The sequence below is a fragment of the Centroberyx gerrardi genome, chromosome 11 (genome assembly GCF_048128805.1).
Source record: "Centroberyx gerrardi isolate f3 chromosome 11, fCenGer3.hap1.cur.20231027, whole genome shotgun sequence".
In the NCBI taxonomy this organism is placed as follows: Eukaryota; Metazoa; Chordata; class Actinopteri; order Beryciformes; family Berycidae; genus Centroberyx; species Centroberyx gerrardi.
In genome coordinates, this window is record NC_136007.1 from 21599684 (window position 1) to 21619780 (window position 20097).

The following is a 20097-nucleotide window of genomic DNA, read 5'->3' on the forward strand; positions in this document are numbered from 1 at the left end:
CCTGCGGCCACGGCACTGCTGGAGAGACCCTTAAACACACACACACACACATATACACACACACACACACACACACACACACACACACACACACAGAGAAGGGTGCTCTGCAGTGCATGCTGTAGATAAGATGAGGGAGAGGTCCACAATCTCCCACCACCAGCCGGTTCCACATGGGTTTTTAAAGCCAGGGGGCAGAGATCATTAGTTTCACAGAGCCGACAGCCACTGTTTAGCAGCTTGTCTAAAAGACGCGTCCTCACATCATTAACCAGCCTGTTTTAGGTCATTACCAGGACCGCACATCGGCAACTCCCTGTGTGTCTTGCTTCATGTAATTTTGTGATTTGTAAATGAACTATGCCATTTTCTGAAGGCTCATTATCACCTCTTTGCAGTGTCAGCACATGGGAATGAAGTCAAGTCTTGATTTATTCAGTGTTAACCTTGCTGGTCATTAACTTTGCTCTGTTTTGAGCTAGGGTATATGTTATTTAATGCTAGCGTTTGTGACAGTGGTTTAACTCCCTGCGTGTTTTGAGTTCAGCCTCAGTGTAAACAGAGGAGAAGATATTAAGGGTAAAAAGCCAAGACCTTCAGTACAAGACTTCTTACAAAACATCAGCACACTGATGTTAAAAGATGCCAATTACCATTTTAAATTGCAATACACTGAAAACGCACACAGATCTGGTCTATACAGTGTAATAAGAGTATTCAGTTAGATCCAATGTTCACCTGTCAACTGACCAACCCTCCATAGAACAAGAGTACAGTGACTATCACCTACAAATATGTTCTAAAGAAGATGCTTTGAGGTGTTAACCATAACAGAATGATGTGATGATGAATTACTGCGTCACTGAGTTACCGATGGATGCTTTGTCTATTTGACAAGATGTATAGGAAGTGTTGTCAGGCTGTTTATTTTTAGCAGAAACAGACACACCCTTCCACAGAATCAGGGTGAGTTAGTTTCAGTAAGGCTGTCTTTTCTCTCATTTGTAACTTACATTCCTGCTAATCTCCCTGCAGAGTCCTCACCACCAACCCCAATTCCCTTTGGCCTTAGTGATGAATGACACAAGTGTATGGATCCACAATAGGATAAACTTAAAAAAAATAAAAATCTTGTTGAGAGTTACAAAAAACCTTTGCCTCTTTTAAAGAATATAAAAAGAGGTAATTAAAAGGCAATAAAATTTATAATATGCATTTTCACAGGAGAAACGTGGTTCTCCTCATACTAAGCACATCAAAATTAATTTCCGAAAAACATTAAATATAGAGGAATTTCTTGTGGTTGTAATTGGTGTAATTAATTCAGTGTTACACTGTACATATTGACATAGATGGTACACAGAAGACATACCACTAAACAGAAGATCCTAAAATGACTATCTACTGTATCCTCTCACAACAATGTGTAAAATACCCCACACCACTAACTCATTTGCTCACAGCACTATATCATTTCTCATTGCTTTCACACAAAATACAAATGTGAAGCACATCTGTCCAAACCTGTAAATACAATTGTCTACAATTGCCCCAATATTCAATCAAGTCCTCTGAACAGAATGGATTACATTGTTTGTCTGTTGAATTCTATCGCTCTCACATGCATTTCTGTATGTTCACTGTGCAAACCCTACATGCAAAATAGTACAACCAACACTCAATAAACTGACATACATATATTACATAAACTGTAATATATGTGTTACAGTAAATTCACTATACTTGTAATGTACACTTGCATTTTTTTGGTACACAATGGGAAACCTTTGAATATATATTGTCTTTACAGTAATTTTGTGTTTTTGTGGCATAATCTTTGACAGCAAAACTATGCGGTCAGCTACATAGAATTTGACAGTATTTTACAGTCGGCTATTTTATCAATATGGTATGAGGTAAAGGAACAAACTTTCATATTGATGCTAATAGTTAGCATTTTGTCTGTCTTGGCAAAGCAATAATAAAGGGAACTTTCCTTTTGGTGATGCTGATTGTATTCTGCTGATTTATTTATTTTTAAAACAGAAGTTAAACATTTTGAGTGAGTTAGGGGCTTTTGCAGGTGAAATATAGTGCTGTGCTACACAGTATAAACTGTTGTGGGCTTAGCACTTGCTTGAATGTTGACAATGTTCCAGAAAATGTGATTAAGCGATTAAGAAAAACTGTAATATATGCTGCCACTGAGACCGGATGCACACTGATATCACATGTAACCTTTATGCAGGCTCATCTGCTCCCAGGATAAGGGAAATGCTCTGTCACTATAAAGACTGTCTTTAAAACAAGCCCACTGTTCCCCTCTCACTCTCACTGATGGCCACAAAGTGAAGACCTGTCAGCTTTCACACAAAGGCTCAAATAAAGAAATCTGTCATGCTTGGAAACAAACGATGACTTCCTCCTCCTGGTGCAACTTATTTTGATAGATATGTTTTTCTTAAAAATAAACGGATCTTCACAAACTTCATTCGGTTAAGTTTTCAAGTAGTGGGATCACATTTAAAACCTGAAAAATGTGAAAAGGCATCATTACAGTATACAGTACATACAACAACAGTAGCCTGTCAGAATGTTCTGCATGCAGCTTACAGTAATAGGCTATATAGACCTAAGTTATGTTTGGTAAGAATATTTTCTTATGATTAATAATATTCAAATTGGCTTCACCATGATCTCCACAACTACATAACATGTAGGTGGTTAGAGGTGTTACAGGTATGCAAGACTAACAGGAATGGACTCAATGGCAAGAAACTAAATTGAGCTTACAGTAATCCATGACCAGACATTCCATCATCACAATGGGAAGGACAAACAAACCTTGATGAAGAATTAATCTTCACAGACTCAAAGGCACACCCAAAGCTCTCAGTATGGGCACTGAATATGTCTGAATAGGAAGAGCTCAAAGTGCATATGTCAATCTGCAGACATGTGTCATTCTGCCCAGTCTGAATCAAGCCCTAGACCTTAATTGCCTCTTCCGCAGTAAGTCAGACAGAAGCAGAATGAATGGGAGGTTTGATTGGCATACAGTAAATGGATCTTAAGCCTGAAACATGCACCAAATCTTGCCTGTCCTCACTAGTCACATTCCTAAGCTGACCACCATTGTCTCTCTGTTTGTTCTTGTTTATGCCGTGGAGCCACTTTTCCACATGAGCCACATGAGGCCACATTTCTGTGTGATTTTTACAGCCCCAGTAGAGATAAGCTCTGGCCCAACACCAAAGATGACAATCTGTCATAAAAAAAAATAAAGTGCATATATAACAAACATGCAGCAGGAAAAGCCCTAAGATCAACAGTGAGGAGCTGATGTCTGGACAGGACCTCCTTCGTACCGTAGATTTATCCTGTGGATGTTTACGCTGCAGGCCAAAGGGGAAGAAAAGTTTTTATAGGACAATGCCCAGCTTTGACTTTGTTGGTCAGCGACCGACTTTTTAAACAGGCCAGCCCATTCAACCCACATTTTCAGTGGCGCGGCAGAACTGCCTTCCTCTAAGGAGCTCCACTTTCTGTCCAACACCACTGTCTGCTAGTAAGAATTTAATATTTGGCAAAGGATTAGGTGAGATGCCTCTATGTAAATGGAGAACATTTTCATACGCATCACTGCAGTGAGAAAATGTGTAGTATGCCTTAAATGTATTTTACAAAAGTGCGACGTTTCAAGGTTGCAGACAATACAACAGAACTTTTTGTCGGGGTAACAGACATTCCTCGAGAAATGAATCTTTCCCTCATCAGACAAGACAAATGAATGCTCGGTAATTACTGAGGCCCATCAGAATGACAAGTTCCACATCGGGTCCAGATTGTTGATGTTCATTGTACATGGTGTGCATTTGTGATAGCTGCCAGTGACAATGGAGGCATTACATAGACATCAATCTCTGAGGGATGTGACTCAACAGTACACTAGAAAACAGCTCAAAACAATAGCTGTATCTGCGCTGCCCGGCAGCCTGGCTTTATCATTAGGCTTATGTAACATATTCCCTACTACTAGCTTAACAAACACAGATTTCTATCTTTTGTTTCTCTCATTAAACCAACTCCCTCCTCTTAGACCGAGGGTAATTGGCAATTCCAACACTAGAGGCCGAAGCTTTCTCCAGTACCAGAAGAAAGCATGACTGCACTCAGAATGGCCTGTTAATTAATGGCAAGGACATTTGTGACTAAATTATTGCGTGTGCTCATAATGATGCGGCACAAAGCCATGCGGTGAATATGGAGACGACTCACTGTAACCTTGCGGAGCTGTTTGAACCATCGAGGTCATTCATTAATGTTGACTCGTCTCGCTGCGGAGATGCCTTTCAGGGCAGTCTGCTAGAAGTGGTCTTGTATCTTAAAGCCTCTATAGAGTAGATGACTTAATCATTACTCTTGCATATCTGCTTCATTCTCATTCTCTCTGCTGCTGGTGTTAGAGATGCTCAAAGCATTTGTTAAAAAAAAAAACTCTCAAAGTCTCGCTTGTACTCTTGAATTCTCTGTGTACTTCTGACAGAATAGATAACACCACTCCAGTGAATGGACTCACATCTTCCCACACTGAATACTGCGATACACCTTTGTGTTTCAATTTCAGTCTTAGTTCTGCTTGAGGTGGAAGTGCAAAACCTGTTCTAATGTTCCTCAAATTCCGAATGAGATGCTGGGCATATTTCTCAGGGTGCGAATTACATCAATTATCACAGTCTTGGGACATTCCATGGGATGACAAAGGTGGTGTGAGAAGTCTAAACATGGACACAACAACAACATTGCTGTATAGTCATTGTGGTGCTAGAGACAGGTGAATCATGCTGTGAATGTCCGCTGGTTAATTCTTTCTGGAAATGTACTCGCAACTTCTTTAAGTAAAAGCAGAAATACCCTGATAGACTAGTTTTCGGAAAAGGGTAGTGGCCCATTCACATGTAGAACAATTACTATAAAGATAACTATAAACTATAACAATACATTGTGACTCAGGCATTCACACTACAATGGTATCTGTTCCCCTGTAGCAAATTAAGCATTACTGCAGCGAGCTAACAAATTCTTCTTTCTTAGAACTATAATTTGATCAGTTGAAAATATTTTAGCGTTGTCTCTGGCATCCAAAAAATCATTCTGAGATCGAATCAAAAATATAGTTATAGTTATCCTTTGGGATGTTTTTATAGTTATCGTTGTAGTGGGAGCACAGACATTTTATTTACTGAGAACAATTTAAACCTTTTTATAGTTATAGTTAGTTATAGTTATCATTCTAGATGTGAATGGGTCTTAAAATCCCTCAACTCAATATTCTGCTTCGGTCAAAGTGTACAGACATTTGCTATTTAACTTATAGTACTGTAAGTATTGAAAGTACAAGTGCACACTCAATGTAATGTCTTTGTATTTCAGCAATCCACAACGTTCCATCTTTGAAGCGCTATCATCTACATTAAGGTAAATTGGTTGGTCTTTTTTGGTGGTTTAGTGAAGTATGAAGCTTCATTAAATGGAAAAAGCACAAGCACCATACTTGAATAAAGCACTTGAGTTGATCTAAACACCTGTGTATAGACAGGTACAGTACAGCCTGTCAACAGCTTGCTGTGTGGCGGTGAAGCCCAGAAGAAATAACTGTGCAGAGTAGAGACAAAGATGTAGTCAAGAGAGTTTTACTGAGCAGCCCATTGATTGGCCTGCAGAGTCATGCAACCATAGTCTTAAATAGTAACTAGACAGCAGCAGAATCAAGTCCGTCAAGGGTTGAAGTAACTGAGCTTAGAAAGGGAATATAATTGAACTTAGATGTAACAGAGAAAGCTGTCCACCCCCACTGGCAGACCCAGTGACCCCCCTCCCACACACACACACACACACACACACACACACACACACACACACACTTCTCCTCCACATGCCACCCCCAGGAGGAGACTAGAAACACCGGACATCCAGCTCTGGCTTTGATTGGCCAGCAGAACAATACCTCTTGGGATGACTCACCCCCTATGATTCAATTCCACTGTGAATAGAGCATCAGGAGGAGCTGCAGGCGCACGTATGTTTTGTATGTGTGTGTGCGTGCGTGATTGATATTCACTGAGCCTGTACAGATACATTTCCCTATGAAACAGTAGTTTCCACTGAAGAGAGCACCTGTGAGGCTCCGCATCCGGCTGTGGGATACCAAATGCACAGCGGCCCGTTTGATCTATTTTTCATATAAAACTTTATCAAAAAAAAAAAAAGGTCTCGAGGCGCTTGTCTGATTATGACAACAATGTTTATTTCCTGACCACGATGGGATAATTCAAACGTCTCTTGAATGTGGTTAACAGTGTTTGAATAAGTGGGTATGAGGATGTTGAAAGGTATTAAAATACATTGCGGCTTAATCCCCTATGAATGCAGACAGACAGAGACAGAGAGACAGGCTTATACATAAGTGTATAAGTGTAGCATCATGCTGCCTTCAGGTGCTCCTCGTAAGCTCCTTACTTCCAAGATCAGAAGTCATAAATACGACTTGTCATGCATTCAAGTGCTTTTGGTTGGAAATGATAACAAAAGTAAAACATTTTTTGGTGGCTGATAGAGGAGAAAATCCATGTCAGGCATGTAATTAAATTGATGTCTTAATTTATTAAAAACAAAAATGCCTGAGAACTACATGTTAAACAAACAGGGGAAATAGAAACATCCAGCAATACTAGTTATTTACATGGCATGCCAAACAGTAGCATATAGTAATAAATTACATCATTACCATCGTTATTAGCATGCTTACACGCTCTCACTCCCTCATAATTAGGGAATTTCCGACGGCACATGAAGGCAGCGCTGGTCTTGCAGCTGTGAAACCTGACAGTCAGGACAGACGGTGTGACCGAAGGACCGCAGTCTGAGGAATTCAAATGTCCCTCAGCTGCCAGAGACTGAATTAGAGGAACAGGAGAACCACATCCTAACTGCAGGTCTGTACATGTCTGCAGGCTAGGCGTTGTCACTCATTTACAGCAGCGCACGGTGTCACTTTGACCTGCCCGCCGTGGACGAGGTGTGTGTGTCTGTGTGCCGGCGTTCATCGCCTCGCAAACACGCCGCTTCCATAAATACAACTTCCCTCTTCAGTTTCTGTTGACTCTCCTCTACCTCTGTGTCTCTGCCCTTTCCGCCACTACCAAGGTTATCTGCTTGCTGCGACCGGAGGTGTTGTATGAAGAGTAAACTGTGCATGAGTAATGTCTTGTTACTCAGTAAAAACTGCTTTCTAACTCTCTCCTCGCGCTCCTGTTGGCCCAGAGCGAGGCTTTCTCGAGTCTAGGATAATATCAACACTGATTTTGATTCACTATTCTATGAAATTACAAAAAAACAACAGCCCCCCGCTGCTTTATCATTCAAATGATGTCATGAATTACATTTGGTGAAAGGTGAACAACCTGTGTAGGACTGGGAAATTCCGTTCAGTTCCGTTTGTTGTTCCCTCTAACCGAAACTATGTGTTTTCATTGATGTCTTTCCACAGTACAGGTGTCAGTCTACACTCCCAGTGTTTCATGACTCGAGGAATGCGAGCCACCTTTGACATATCACGCAAAAGTGTTTTGTTGTCGTTTACAGATTCTCAGTAGTCCTTTTTCAGACAGTTCCTGATACAGAAGCCTCTCTCTCTGAATTGAATTGAAATTTTTTATTGACAATATAAAAAATATATGACTCTCTCTCTCTCTCTCTCTCTCTCTCTCTCTCTCTCTCTCTCTCTCTCTGTATCCCACTTTAGCAAATCTATTTGTAGATGAAACGTAGCTAAAATGAGCAGCGTGTTTTGTCGCCCCTGCTGCGTTCTGAGTGATGAACGCAATCTAATGTTGGGCAGAACAATCCGGCCCAATAAAACTTGAGATTCTGCTGTTGTTATTTTTAGGCTGACATTTCTGTCTGTCATCATATGTCCTGGTGACTCACCTTACTGATACAATACACTGTTGTTCCTCTGGGCGTAGCAGTCTGGAATACATTGAACATTTCTCACATAAATATTGGGACAACTACACTTATTGTGACGCGAACGGTTCAAACCCAGGGTAGAATGCACTGGAAACACCTTGGAGGAAGGTAATCCAACCCTGCATACTGCTGTCAAAGCACCAACACAGAATATGTCAGGCACTCCAACCATATGTAATCCTTCCCAGAAAAGGAGGATAATACCATAGTCTCTATTACATAAAAGCTGTTTGTTTTTACACTGGCATGAGTCACTAACAACAGAAACTTATGAACGCAGTAGTATCATGATCAAAATAATTAATTTGTGCACTATACTGGACTACAGACAACCAGATGGATTCTGTTTGATGCTGTTTCAGCTATTCCTGAGAAGACTTAAGCATTCATAATGAGAGCGCTTCAATGCTGATTCTGGATGAGAAGCCGTGTTTGGTATTGGAGTCTGTTCTCTCTACTGGTGTCCTCATTCAAACTCAGCCTGTACATTTATGTGCGGGCCAGCTCAAACTCAAAAGTACCTGGAGTTCCCACTGAGAGAGGCAACGCTACGCCTCACGATTTTCTCAGTAAAATCACAGGTGGAGGAATCCTCATCGTTTCCAGGAAGGAAGAGACAGTGTAGCAGCTATGTAACAGGGTGAAAACTGAAGTGAAAGGTCCAGAGGGAAAAGCTCTCCTCTCGCTCTGAGTGGAAAACTGTTCATTATCATTATCATTATCATTATTATTATTATTATTATTATTATTATTACAGAGGAAGAGTTAGTGGCCTGTTGAAACATCTGGGTAAATGGTTTTGAGTCGTGTATGTTGACTTTAAGTGCAGGTTCCTAATTCCACAGTAATTACAGCATCATTATTCTACATTACAAGTGCAAATTACCACTGTGTGTGCCAAAATACACAACACCACCTGGCAAAGTTGATGTTTGCAGGTTATGGTTTCCTGGTCTTCATAATAGGAAAATATTCTCCATGCATGTGTGTGTGTGTGTGTGTGTGTGTGCATGTGACAGAAAGAAAAAAATAATTGAAACATTCAGAGTGAAATTTTTGGTAGCAAAGGTGCTACAGTAGATGAATGGGTATTTCAGGTAGGATAACTCATGTTAATAATTCACATTATGCTATTATATGTTATTATATGCCAGAATTAATAGCTGTGCAAGTGTACAATGACAGAAATACAGGGAGGAAAGTGTAAGATAAGTGTATTAGTGAATAAAGCTGTTCCACCAGCACAGCGCTCTATGACTTTAACAGAATGCAGTCTGGAGGTTTGCACTGTCTCCGGTGTACTTTATATTTAACGCAACACTAAATCTAAGACTGTTTACTCGAATTCTGGGTCTCATAAATGGTCCCAGTCTATCCATATGGAGCAGAGTAATTTAGTCTACCCTCTGCCTGCCAGATGACACCTCATCATGCCATGTTCTGGTAGAATAGGGATGAGACAGAATAGATATTCACTACGGCACAGTTTGGGATAAGATGTTCCATATTCTGTTATCCAACATCCTGCTACCATTGGCCTGACTGAAGTGGTCTTATAGTCTGTTATGATAGAAAAAAGCAACCTGAGCAGCAGTCTGGAAAAAGGAATCCAAAATATCTCGCCCCCTTTACCTGTCAATCATCACCAACCGATTGCATCAAGTGTTATTGTGGCAGCAGGGTATTGTGTTACGCTTTCTGTCAGGTGTGCAGCGCGGCCAGGAGTGGCAGGTTTCTTCTTCTTCCTCTAATGATTAATGCGGCTGCCTGGGGAGGGAGTGCCACATAACTTTGGCCTGAGTACGACACCATACCCGGCTGATGTGTCTCAACTCAGACGTTCCCATGCATCACGTCTCTCCCTCCTGGATTCCCCTTCACGCGGAGCTCAAAACATCTCTGCATTCCACACATTTCTGAACACCGCTAAACTCTTCCAAAAAGCCACCCATTTAGACTTCACCCGTGTTGGATTACCACTGCATTGACCGCTGTTTGATAAATGCCACATGCAGCCTGGGAAATACCCATGCGGGACTCGGCTGTTTCTGAGAAACGGCCAACTCTTATAGAAACTGCCATGGAGTTCTACCTCGTTCACAAGTTAAAAACCCTTGTATTTTACCGTTTCTATCAGGTACACTGTGAGCTGTTAGCCTCTCCTTGTCACCACAGCTGCTTCCGTGCTGGCCCAATAGTCTTGGGTTCCCCTCTCAGACTTTTCAACAAGCTTCTCTACTACCTGCTCAAAGCTGAGGTCTGAGAGCTGCAGCTGGGGAGAGTTACATACTGCTACAAACACTAGGCTGGCAAGGGCGTGCATTGGAACACCACACTTTACACATTAACAGCACATATTGAAGGAAAATGCATATGGTATGCAATGCGGCAAGTATGAAGGAAGGTGTTTGCTCACTTCAAAAACAAGAGACGGACAAGTAGACAGACGTGCAGTTAGGCTCCAGGCTGCTTTCCAAGCTGCAGCATTAAAAAACATCTTGTCATTTTTTTTTTTTTTCTTTTCTTCCCAGGGATACTTTCCCGTGGCTGGTGACATGGCACTGAACTGGGATCCAGCAGGAGCATTTCAGCGCAGGGCAAGGAGTTTTTCTTTCCTGCCACTTTCCTGCCATAACTACAGGAGCAGACGACTTAATGACAAGCTATGGCTGAAATGACAGAGTGCCACGCTAGAGTGTGTGTCTGTTTGTGTATGTTGCCCTTGTTAGTGGGACTAATGGGATATGAAAACAAGTCTGCATGAACACACACACACACACACATAGGCACGCAGATACTCACACACACACACACACACACACACAGGCACGCACACACTTCCTCTGCAATACTTACACAAACACGCTCGTTTTCAGCATGAATGAAAACAAACCAAAAGGCAGGCAGCAGTCCTATCTTTGACCTTGAGCGGCCGAGCTTCATATGAATCCAGCATGTGTGTGTGTGCTTGTGTGTGTTTGACTAGGGGGTGGGGGTGGTGGGGGTGGTGTGTGTGTTCCTAATTGATCTGTTGATGTCACTCAGAGCAGAAAGAGTGGAGCAGCCTCCCGTGGCGGCAGGCAAGGCGGCACAGACTATTGATCTGGGTTCAGCCTCCTGTCCGGAGAGGCAAGAGAAAATATCACCCGGACCCTCGTTAACATAAACAACTGCTCGATCGCTCCGGTGATGATTGAAAAAGAGGGGGAAATAGCAGGCCTAATTTCAGATCTGTGTCTCTAACCCCCACCCTCCACCCCCCACCCCCTGTTTGTGCAGTTCCTTTAGTGCCTCAGTCAATCGGGCAACCAGGAAGACCCCCCTATGTAGGAATCTGCCTTTATGAAAGGAAGGATCGGCGGCATGCTTGTTTTAATTGGCCCCGATGTCCTGATTGGACTGGCAGTCACTCATCGGCAGCGCTGTTGGTTCGCGGACAGGAAGTGAGGGGGAGGGAGCGGGGGCGCGGGGGTGCCAATCATCGGCTAACAGCTGCCCTCCTCCGAGACGTGGCCTATAAAAACAGCCTCCGATAGAGACACGGCTATGATGCTGATGTATCATCGGGTCATCGTTCTATTCTTGTCTCGGCAGGAGCCGGGGCCGCCGAGCACCGTCGCAACACAATTATTTGGCTTTGGGAATCAATACAGTCGGAGATTAAACCTCGCTGCCATGCATGACTGGGGGGGAGGGAGTCACAGGTGTCTCTTTCTTCTCCCTCCATTTCCCCTCATCCCTCCATCTCTCTAATTCCTATAAGGTGCCAGTAGGAGTGACAACAGGGCAACAACAGCTGCCAGACTGCTGATAGAGAGAGAGAGAGAGAGAGAGAGAGAGAGAGAGAGAGAGAAATAGAGAGAGAGAGAGAGAGAGAGAGAGAGAGAGAGAGAGAGAGAGGGGTATGGGTGGGGGTGGGGGGTGTACCAAGGGATACCAAGGAGGGCAAGAGACAAAATAGGAGCAGCTGTGAGCGGCCAACACAGCTGATCAAGCACTGATAGCTTAACTTCCCACTGTGTAGAAGGGAATCAGAGAGGCCTGTCTTCAACAGTAGAAGTTTGTGATTGATATTGTCCATAAACGTATACAGTTGGCCACACCTCAGGCCCAGTTACTAATGGGCTTCAGATAGCCATGTCCACAGCATAAGCCTTGGGATAAACCCTCAGTAGCAAAAGAACACGGGCATTAAGTATCTGACTTCTACCACTAATCATAATACTGACTTCTTGCGGTTTAGGCCTAAAAGCTGTGTGTGCAATATGTGCAGGATTTAGCTATGTTGTGTCAGTGGAGCTCAAGGCGTTAGGCTCACACAGCACCTGTGGCCCCATTCCTTACAGCTCACATACTGGCTGAATGGCAGACTGACACCATGTTAAGACTGGGACTATGTCAGTTGGGGTGTGTGTGTGCGTGTGTGTGTGTGTGTGTGGCTTGCCCGTGCACATGTCGGTGTCGCGTTTCAGACAAGGTGGGCAGCCCCAGACAGAGCAGGGCACAGACAGTCTGCAGGCTGGTGAGAGCGCTGGCTCCTTATTAAGCCACTAACCCACTGCACCCCCAGCCTGACTGACCCCAATAAGTCTGCTTTCATGCTACACCAATGATGGATAATTATTATGCCAGCTTTCATTATGACTGTCTACTCTAGGCGATAACTCAACCCATTAAAACAGTATTTTTTTCCTAATCTGCCTCAAAGCACTTTCACTACAATAACCTTACCATGTTAACACTAGGAGAAAGCCTTCTCTCAGATTTCCCAGTCTAGGGTTAACAAAAGGGCTCAAAACTCCCCCAACCAAAGGTAATATCATCCAGGTGAACCCCCCCCCTTCCATTAACCTTCCGTGTCCTCCACACCCTGGGGACAGCCAGGTCCTGTTCACAGCTGTGTGTGAGTGTCAGTCACTTCAGATGGCCGCCGCCCAAGGGCCATTAGCACAGAGGCCTGTCATTTCCAATGGGAGAGCTGAGTATAGGCTGTCCCAGTGATCTGACAGGTCTGCTGAACACAGGTGAGGCCGGGAATGATGGAGACTATCTCAGCGTGCTGACGGACGGGCCGGAGAGCTTCGGGCTCAAACAGCATGCCTCACCGTAACCTGACTGACGGCTACACACACCTCATCCTCTTACACAGAGGGCTGAGGCTTCAGCTCCTCAGGCAATAATGTCACACACGCATGCACACACACAACACACACACAATAGAAAGAAACACATAACAAAGAACACATACCTCATGCCGATTTGTGTTGTGTAAGCTCCTTTTGAAAGGGTTGGAGTTGCCACATAAGATAAATAACTAGTGCTGCAGAGGCTAAGCTATCTACAGGATGAGCTCACCACAGGGTATTTTTCCATTTGTTGTCCTTTGGTATGGAAACACCACCTTAAAAATCTCATTACAGCCACCAGCCGTTAAAATGCAAACACTGTTGCAGCTTTGAATGGCTCCTCTAGTGGCCAATCGGATTATAGACTTATTTCCCAACAGGGAAAAACTGTAATTTCTAGATATGGGAGACTTTGCCTTTCCAACAGTTCTCATCAACAGCCAAAGAAAAGGGCCAAAACTACCCGTTGCCAAACAGGTGTAAAATGAACCGGAGCAGAGTTCATAAAAGTGTCTTTGAGCCAGACGAGTGTTTGTTCTTTGAATTGGATCCTGCAGTGTGTGGTCAGTGTTTTTCTGCGAGGCATGAGGGTGACCTGGCTTCAGAGGAAGAGAGAAAAGCCTCAGCACACACAACGCCCACTGCCTGCAAAACACTTGTGTTGGCAGTTTGCGTTCCCAGGTGGAAGAAAGCTGCCAAGAATAGAGGGAGAGCGAGGAAGGAGAGAAGGCAGAGCTGGTGTGCAGGTGCTCACAGAGCCGGGGATTGTTCTCTCTGGAGACGGAAGTTGGGGGATGGGGGGATCTGGAGGGACATGTGCATACAGTAAACACACACACACACACACACACACTCTCTCCCTCCACCCACCCTGATCACGTCAGCCTCCCCCCCTCTAACCTCTCCCTCACACCTAGGCTCTCCGTCTGCGCCCACCCGCTTTCACAGCTTAGGGGCCCGGGCCACCCAGCATTCCTCAGGCCGGTGTGAGACGGAGGTCGCCTGGGGATCAAGGGCCAAGCGGAGTCTGAGGCACGGCAGGCCGGGACGAGGCAGGCCAGGAGCAGGCCCACAGGCACACAGAGCAGCGCTGGCTTTAGCCCGGCCGGCTGGCCGGGCGGCTGGCCGCCTCTCACAGACTTGCTAATGCAGACGGTGCAGAGGGCAAGACAGCTATGCATGCCAGTCTACTGACATACTGTGCGTGGAAAATAGTGTGTGTGTGTTTGTGTTTGTGTCTACGTCCGTATCCGTGTGTTCAGGTGTGTCTATATCTCTGTGCTACCGGGGTTGTGTGCATGACCCACATAATGAGCCAATGTAAATAAAATTAAAAGTAAAGCAGCCGTTTCAGTGTCCGGTCTCTCGTAAGGATTTTGTGCAAATCTGAATATAGAGAGCGGTGCAGAGTGTGCCGGGCAGAGCAGAGCAGCCGTCACCTGGAAAGGTCAATGAGCCTTCACAAATTCAGGCACCCTGCTGATCCTAAACTAATAGTGCACTTTTCTCTCCTGTGTTTTCATTGGGCCAGGCTCCTAACAGCTTGTTTAATTCCACACATTACTCCTCAGCCAGGACCATTACCTCTCTGTACAGGCGTCATGTGAAAAAACTGTGTGAGTGAAGTTGAGTGCTCCCTAAAACTTTTATATAGGTGTGGTGGTAGTAAATGTATGGATGGGGGAGTGCAAATTTTGTGTATATTTTCATGTATATTGTGTATATTTTTGTGTATATTTTATGTATGTTTTTATGTATATATAACTTGACGTTTTAATGTAATCTGAATTTTTTGCTTTTGTTGCACTTTTTATGCCTATTTATTCTGTGAAAGCACGTTGAGCTGCATTTGTAAGGAAATGTGCTATACAAATAAACTTGAACTGAACTGATACTGTAAAACAAACATGAGACTGACTTTATTTCACTTCTTAGCGAACACTACCAGACAAAAGATCAACAGCAGCAGCAACAACGACAACAAAAACAAGAAGGAGAAGATGAGGAAGAAGACAAAAAAATAAGGCAAAGAGGAGGAAGAAGAAAAAGAAGGCGAAGTGCAAGAAGAAGAATTGCTTCTCTGTTTTGGATAAAAATAAAAGCTAAAAAGATGGAAATTCAGTTGAGTGAAATATATATTTGTCATACTAAGGTGAAAATGAGTGGAAATGAGATTTGGAAGCGATGAAATGGCTTATTCATTTCAAAGCCAACAGAAATTACTACAGTGACTTTTTCTGGAAGGTATTTTTGTCCTGAACACTCGCACAGTATTCAGCTCACCCCAAGGCAAAGGGATTTTTCAGTCAGAGAACATCAAGTAGAAGAGGAAACACTGGGCTATATTCTTTCCCCTCAACCTCAAACCTGCTCGCTTGGCCCTCAATAGCACTTTGTGTGCGAGTTTGTTTGTGTTTGAATGAGTTTGAGGGGACAGGGAGACAAGACTGGGTCCTGTCCTCCAATAAGAGGTCTTTGCAAGGTATCTCCCTAAAAGGTGAATTCATGAGGGTCTGGAGTGGAGCAGGAAACCCTGCCCTAACCCCGAGTCCTCACATGCACACAGGCTCTCAGGAGAACCGCCTGCCTGCCTGGCTCTCAACTTTGTTTTCATTTCTATTGACCTGCCCTGCTGCCCTGCTGAGGAAACACTGATCCCCAACCTCCTACATTTAAGTCAGTGTGTGATACAGTGGCTTTAAGTAAATACAGTCAGCTTCACTTTAAATGTATCTAGTATGTTCTCAAAAACTCAATGCAATGACTTCTAGAAGTCTGCACCCCTAAAACACCACCAGACTCCTGATATGTCATTTTCAGGCACTCTTTCAGTCAATGCTGCAAATCCAGGTTTCAATGGTCTAGACTACATTATGCCTCGAATTACTGCTGAATTCTTGCAAAGATGGAAACAGTACCTGATCTCTCTTTATAGATCTTGTTTTAAACAGTTCGGCTTTCAACTGGGTGGCAGTTCTGCTCTTCTGTAAGTTGGAGGCAGGGAAGTTGAGCCAATTTTTATCTGTTCTTCTGAAAAAACGGTCAGTGGTTTCTACATAAATCTTACTTTAGCAATAGTTTAATACATACAAAAGTAGTCATTAGAGAGAGATTAGGGGCACACGGTAACTGAATGATTAGTAGGTTGATCATTTCGTTTTTGTCCTTAATGTGCAGTTTCACAATCTGTAAACTGAGGTGTCTATCATTTGGAAAATCCCTTTGCTGGCTGTCTGTGAAAACAGAAAAAGGGGTGTGTTGACACAATACCCAAAGCAAGCATTTCTGTTGTTGACTGAGACTTGGGATTTAAGTATAGCCAATTACCCAGGCTTAGGACAGAGGGGAGAGAGGGGTTAGAGACTGGTGAAAGAGCTTGACTACAGGGGAGCACTTCCACCTCTGCCTTTCATTGTTCCAATCAGCATAGCTGAAACCAGATTATCGGCGTTCATCACATGGAAAATGTGTGAGTTGTGTGAGCTAAGGTTTTTCACCCATGTAATTATGGGATTGAAGGAGATTTACCTGTTTGCAACAAGCCGACTCCACTGTCTGATACCTTGAAATGCCGCTGGATGTCGAGCAGAACACCTGTAAACAAGAGGAGAGGGAGAACATTGATGTGTATTATACCGTGCGTTTGATACTGGACTAGTGGTTTCACAGCCATAATCATAATCATAATGACCAATATTTAAACACTCAGCTCTCTTTGACTTATAGCCGAATTAAGTCTGGCTTTATGGCGGCCCATTGTGGTTTGTGATTATTGTTGGTTATGATGGATACATTGTACTCCAAGGCTATCATTCACTTAACATCTCCAAGGAGCAATATCATTTCGGCGATAAGTGCTCTCTTGGCTGGCATACAGTGCTAAGCCTCAGTAAGTGGCTGCTAAGATTTTGTCGCAAGGTCTTGGTACATGCGGACAATTCCTGGTCTTAAATCCCTAAACACACCTTCCTCTAAACACACATATACACATACACACCCACAAAACACAAACAACCTCAACCAGCTCGGAGCACTTTCTCCACCATTAGCTTCCCACTGGCTCATGTAAACAGCTCTGGGAAAAAGCTCCAGCATAGTGACTGGGGTTGATTTGGCTTCACCAGATGATACTGCCACGGCTCTGTGAGGCAAATATTTCACATGATGTTTGCTTCCCCAACAGAAATGAAACCATCAGTCACAGAGAATAGCAGCACAGCAGTTATCTCCTGTGAGAAACCACACATTGACTTTGAAGTCTTTATTCTGTTACTGTAACCAAAAGAGCAGTTAGGCTGGAATGGAGGAAATTCCTTTGCAAAGGTCACATACTGTGCATCGCTCTGATGCCTTAATGAACTACCTGGCACTTGCTGATTGCAAGACAGATGAGGATATGTGAACAGCTGAAAATGTGGTTATTATCATAACATTAACACTCGTGTGCGTTTGTTGTTACTGAAGCTGTAAGTCTGGCCTGTAAAACATGCAAAAGAAATGTCTTACACTTATAATGCATCATAAACAGCAAGATAAGAGGGTGGTAGGCTATGTTAGGGTTATAAAATTCCTTCATGGCTACCATACAACTCTAGGAGTCTGTAAACAAGAAGCAGCAACACAGCCTCATCTAATTAATTCTGCTCCTCCTGAGACCACCAGCTTGGAAGGGTTCAAAGTCTGACTTTCTTGCTTAAAAGAACTGAGAAAAAGGAATAAAACTGCATCTCTTTTTCTATATCTTAGAAACCCTTGCAGTCTGGATGCAATGTGCCGTGCGTGGTAGTGCAAGCTAACTCTGTGTGAAACTGACAGGCTGGTCTTGGGCATTGCAACACAGCTCATGAAAATGGAATAGCAGCATGAGGAACATTTTAAAAAGCCGCTTCTGATCTCTCTGCGCCTCTCCTGTAAGGCTGGCAGACCAGTATGACCTAGCATAACCTATTCCTCTAGACTAGTATAACCCAGTCTCTATAGCTTATACAGGAAAATACAGCAAACCCTTGACTTTCAACAATATCTTGTGCATGATATCCTTGACAGTTTTGGTTTGGAAAAGGATCAGAAAGACGACAGCCAAACTGGCAAAGACCCATTCATTCATATATTTTATTCAACTGAGTAAGTGCAGTTGCATTTGCTATCCTCAGCATTGTCATCGCTAGTTCATTTGTCAACGGGGCGACACAGCATGTTTCAAAGGCAGTGCGATGCAGAGGCAGGTGCAGGTTGGCCTGCGACTGGGAGCAGAGACGTAAGTCAGATTCCAGTCATCTGAGACAAGCCACCTGCTCACATTCTCACACTTCAGGCAGCATTCTTGTGCGAGCGCTACACCCAAAACACTGTGGCTGGTTTCTGTTTGATAATGACCTCACTTGAAAGTGCTCGTATGCTAGTTACCCCGTCAGCCCGTCCTGTACGCTGTGAATAATGGGGAGAACTCTGTCAGCGTTCCCCCGTAACTACATGAACGCATGCACACACACACACTTCACTATGGGGAATCTGATGATGATTTCTGCTACTGCTGCTTGTGGGTTCTCTGATGGCTGTCCAAGTCCAATGTGGAATACACACAGACACGTGCATGTAAAAGCCAGCTGCAGCTATGTCAGCTCTGCTTTGACAGGTGGTATTCAACCGCTTTTTTCCCTCTTTAACTGCACTCCTCGTTAACAGGTCCTACAGCAGTTAGAGCACTCAATATGGCAATTATGCAGCAATTGCCTCAAGGGAGGCGAGACTCAATTTACATTTCTATGCAGGTAAATCCCAGTCCACATCCAGTCCAGGATAAGGTGAATCGTGGGTCGAATGAGAATCTGTCATTATGTGACACATTTCCATTTTGCATCTGAGGCATTTAGCTGATGCTCCTATCCTAAGGAACGTAAAATGAGTGGACAGGTAGAGGTTGCTCAAGGACGCAGGATACATGGCTGTTTATGGACACTGTGGCTGTTGCAGGTATCAAAACTGTGAGCTTTTAGTTGCAAGACAGTTCCTCTGTCCATTAGGCCACTACCATCCACCATACACACACACACACACACACACACACAAACACACACTTAAAACCACAGATAATCCTAAACACATTAGCTTGTCACTCTATTCCTGTATGATTCAGACAGGTTGGCTGTGACAGCGACTCTGTCCCCCTTGTCAAGCCTGTCAAACAGCGACAACAGTGTTTAACATTGCAGTGTAGTGGCTGCACTCTAATTAGCCTGGCAGAACTGCACACACACACACACACAAACACACATTCACACAGCCTGCTGGGAGGGGGGATCCCTACACCAGATGGTGGAGCGTCCCTCCTGAACAGAGTCCGCATTTATCTGTGCCACACCCGTCTACACTCACCGCCCAATAACCAAACAATTAGTGGAGGTAGAGTTGGCAAATGGACGTTTCATGCAAGCCGAAGACGGGGAAAAACAGAGCTGTGGTTATTAGGTAAATACTAGAACTAGCCACTGTGTGATGAAGTCATGTTGTGACAAAAATCCTTTGATAGGATCTAATCACAAAATCATCTGAAATCCGCATAACTTTCTGTATTCCAGTGGTTGAATGTGTATTTATTAGATTAGTGGTGGTAAGTCAGACTGCTACAGTGTTTACTGTATTGTGTTCAGGTGCAATGAGCTGTGTTATGAACTGTGTTAATCTTTGAGGGATTACAGGCAGCCAGTAGCACTGCTGTCATCTCTGCTCTCAATGAGGTCTTTCAATGCATGGTAATCACACTCCGCCCTTGCCCTCAATTCAATTCCTCTCCCTTTCCTATCGCCTCAGCTTCCTTTCCTCCGCATCCTCCCCTCCCTGTCCTTTCAGTGCCATCTCTCCATCTCTCCATCTTTTCCTCAGTCTACCTGAGTTTCACCTTTTATGACTTTTTGACTTTGAGCAATGCAGCAACCATGGT

General features: G+C 43.7%; 1 protein-coding gene across 2 annotated transcripts in view; it reads right to left on the bottom strand.

Annotated features, from left to right (window-relative positions):
• The window catches only part of spns2 (SPNS lysolipid transporter 2, sphingosine-1-phosphate), a 70196-nt gene that overhangs the window by 32871 nt on the left and 17228 nt on the right, over positions 1–20097 (bottom strand). For both annotated transcript variants that reach the window (XM_071901306.2, XM_071901314.2), the window contains exon 2: positions 16686–16751. In XM_071901306.2, the coding sequence (XP_071757407.1) occupies positions 16686–16751 (66 nt within the window). The remainder of the gene's footprint in view (positions 1–16685; positions 16752–20097) is intronic.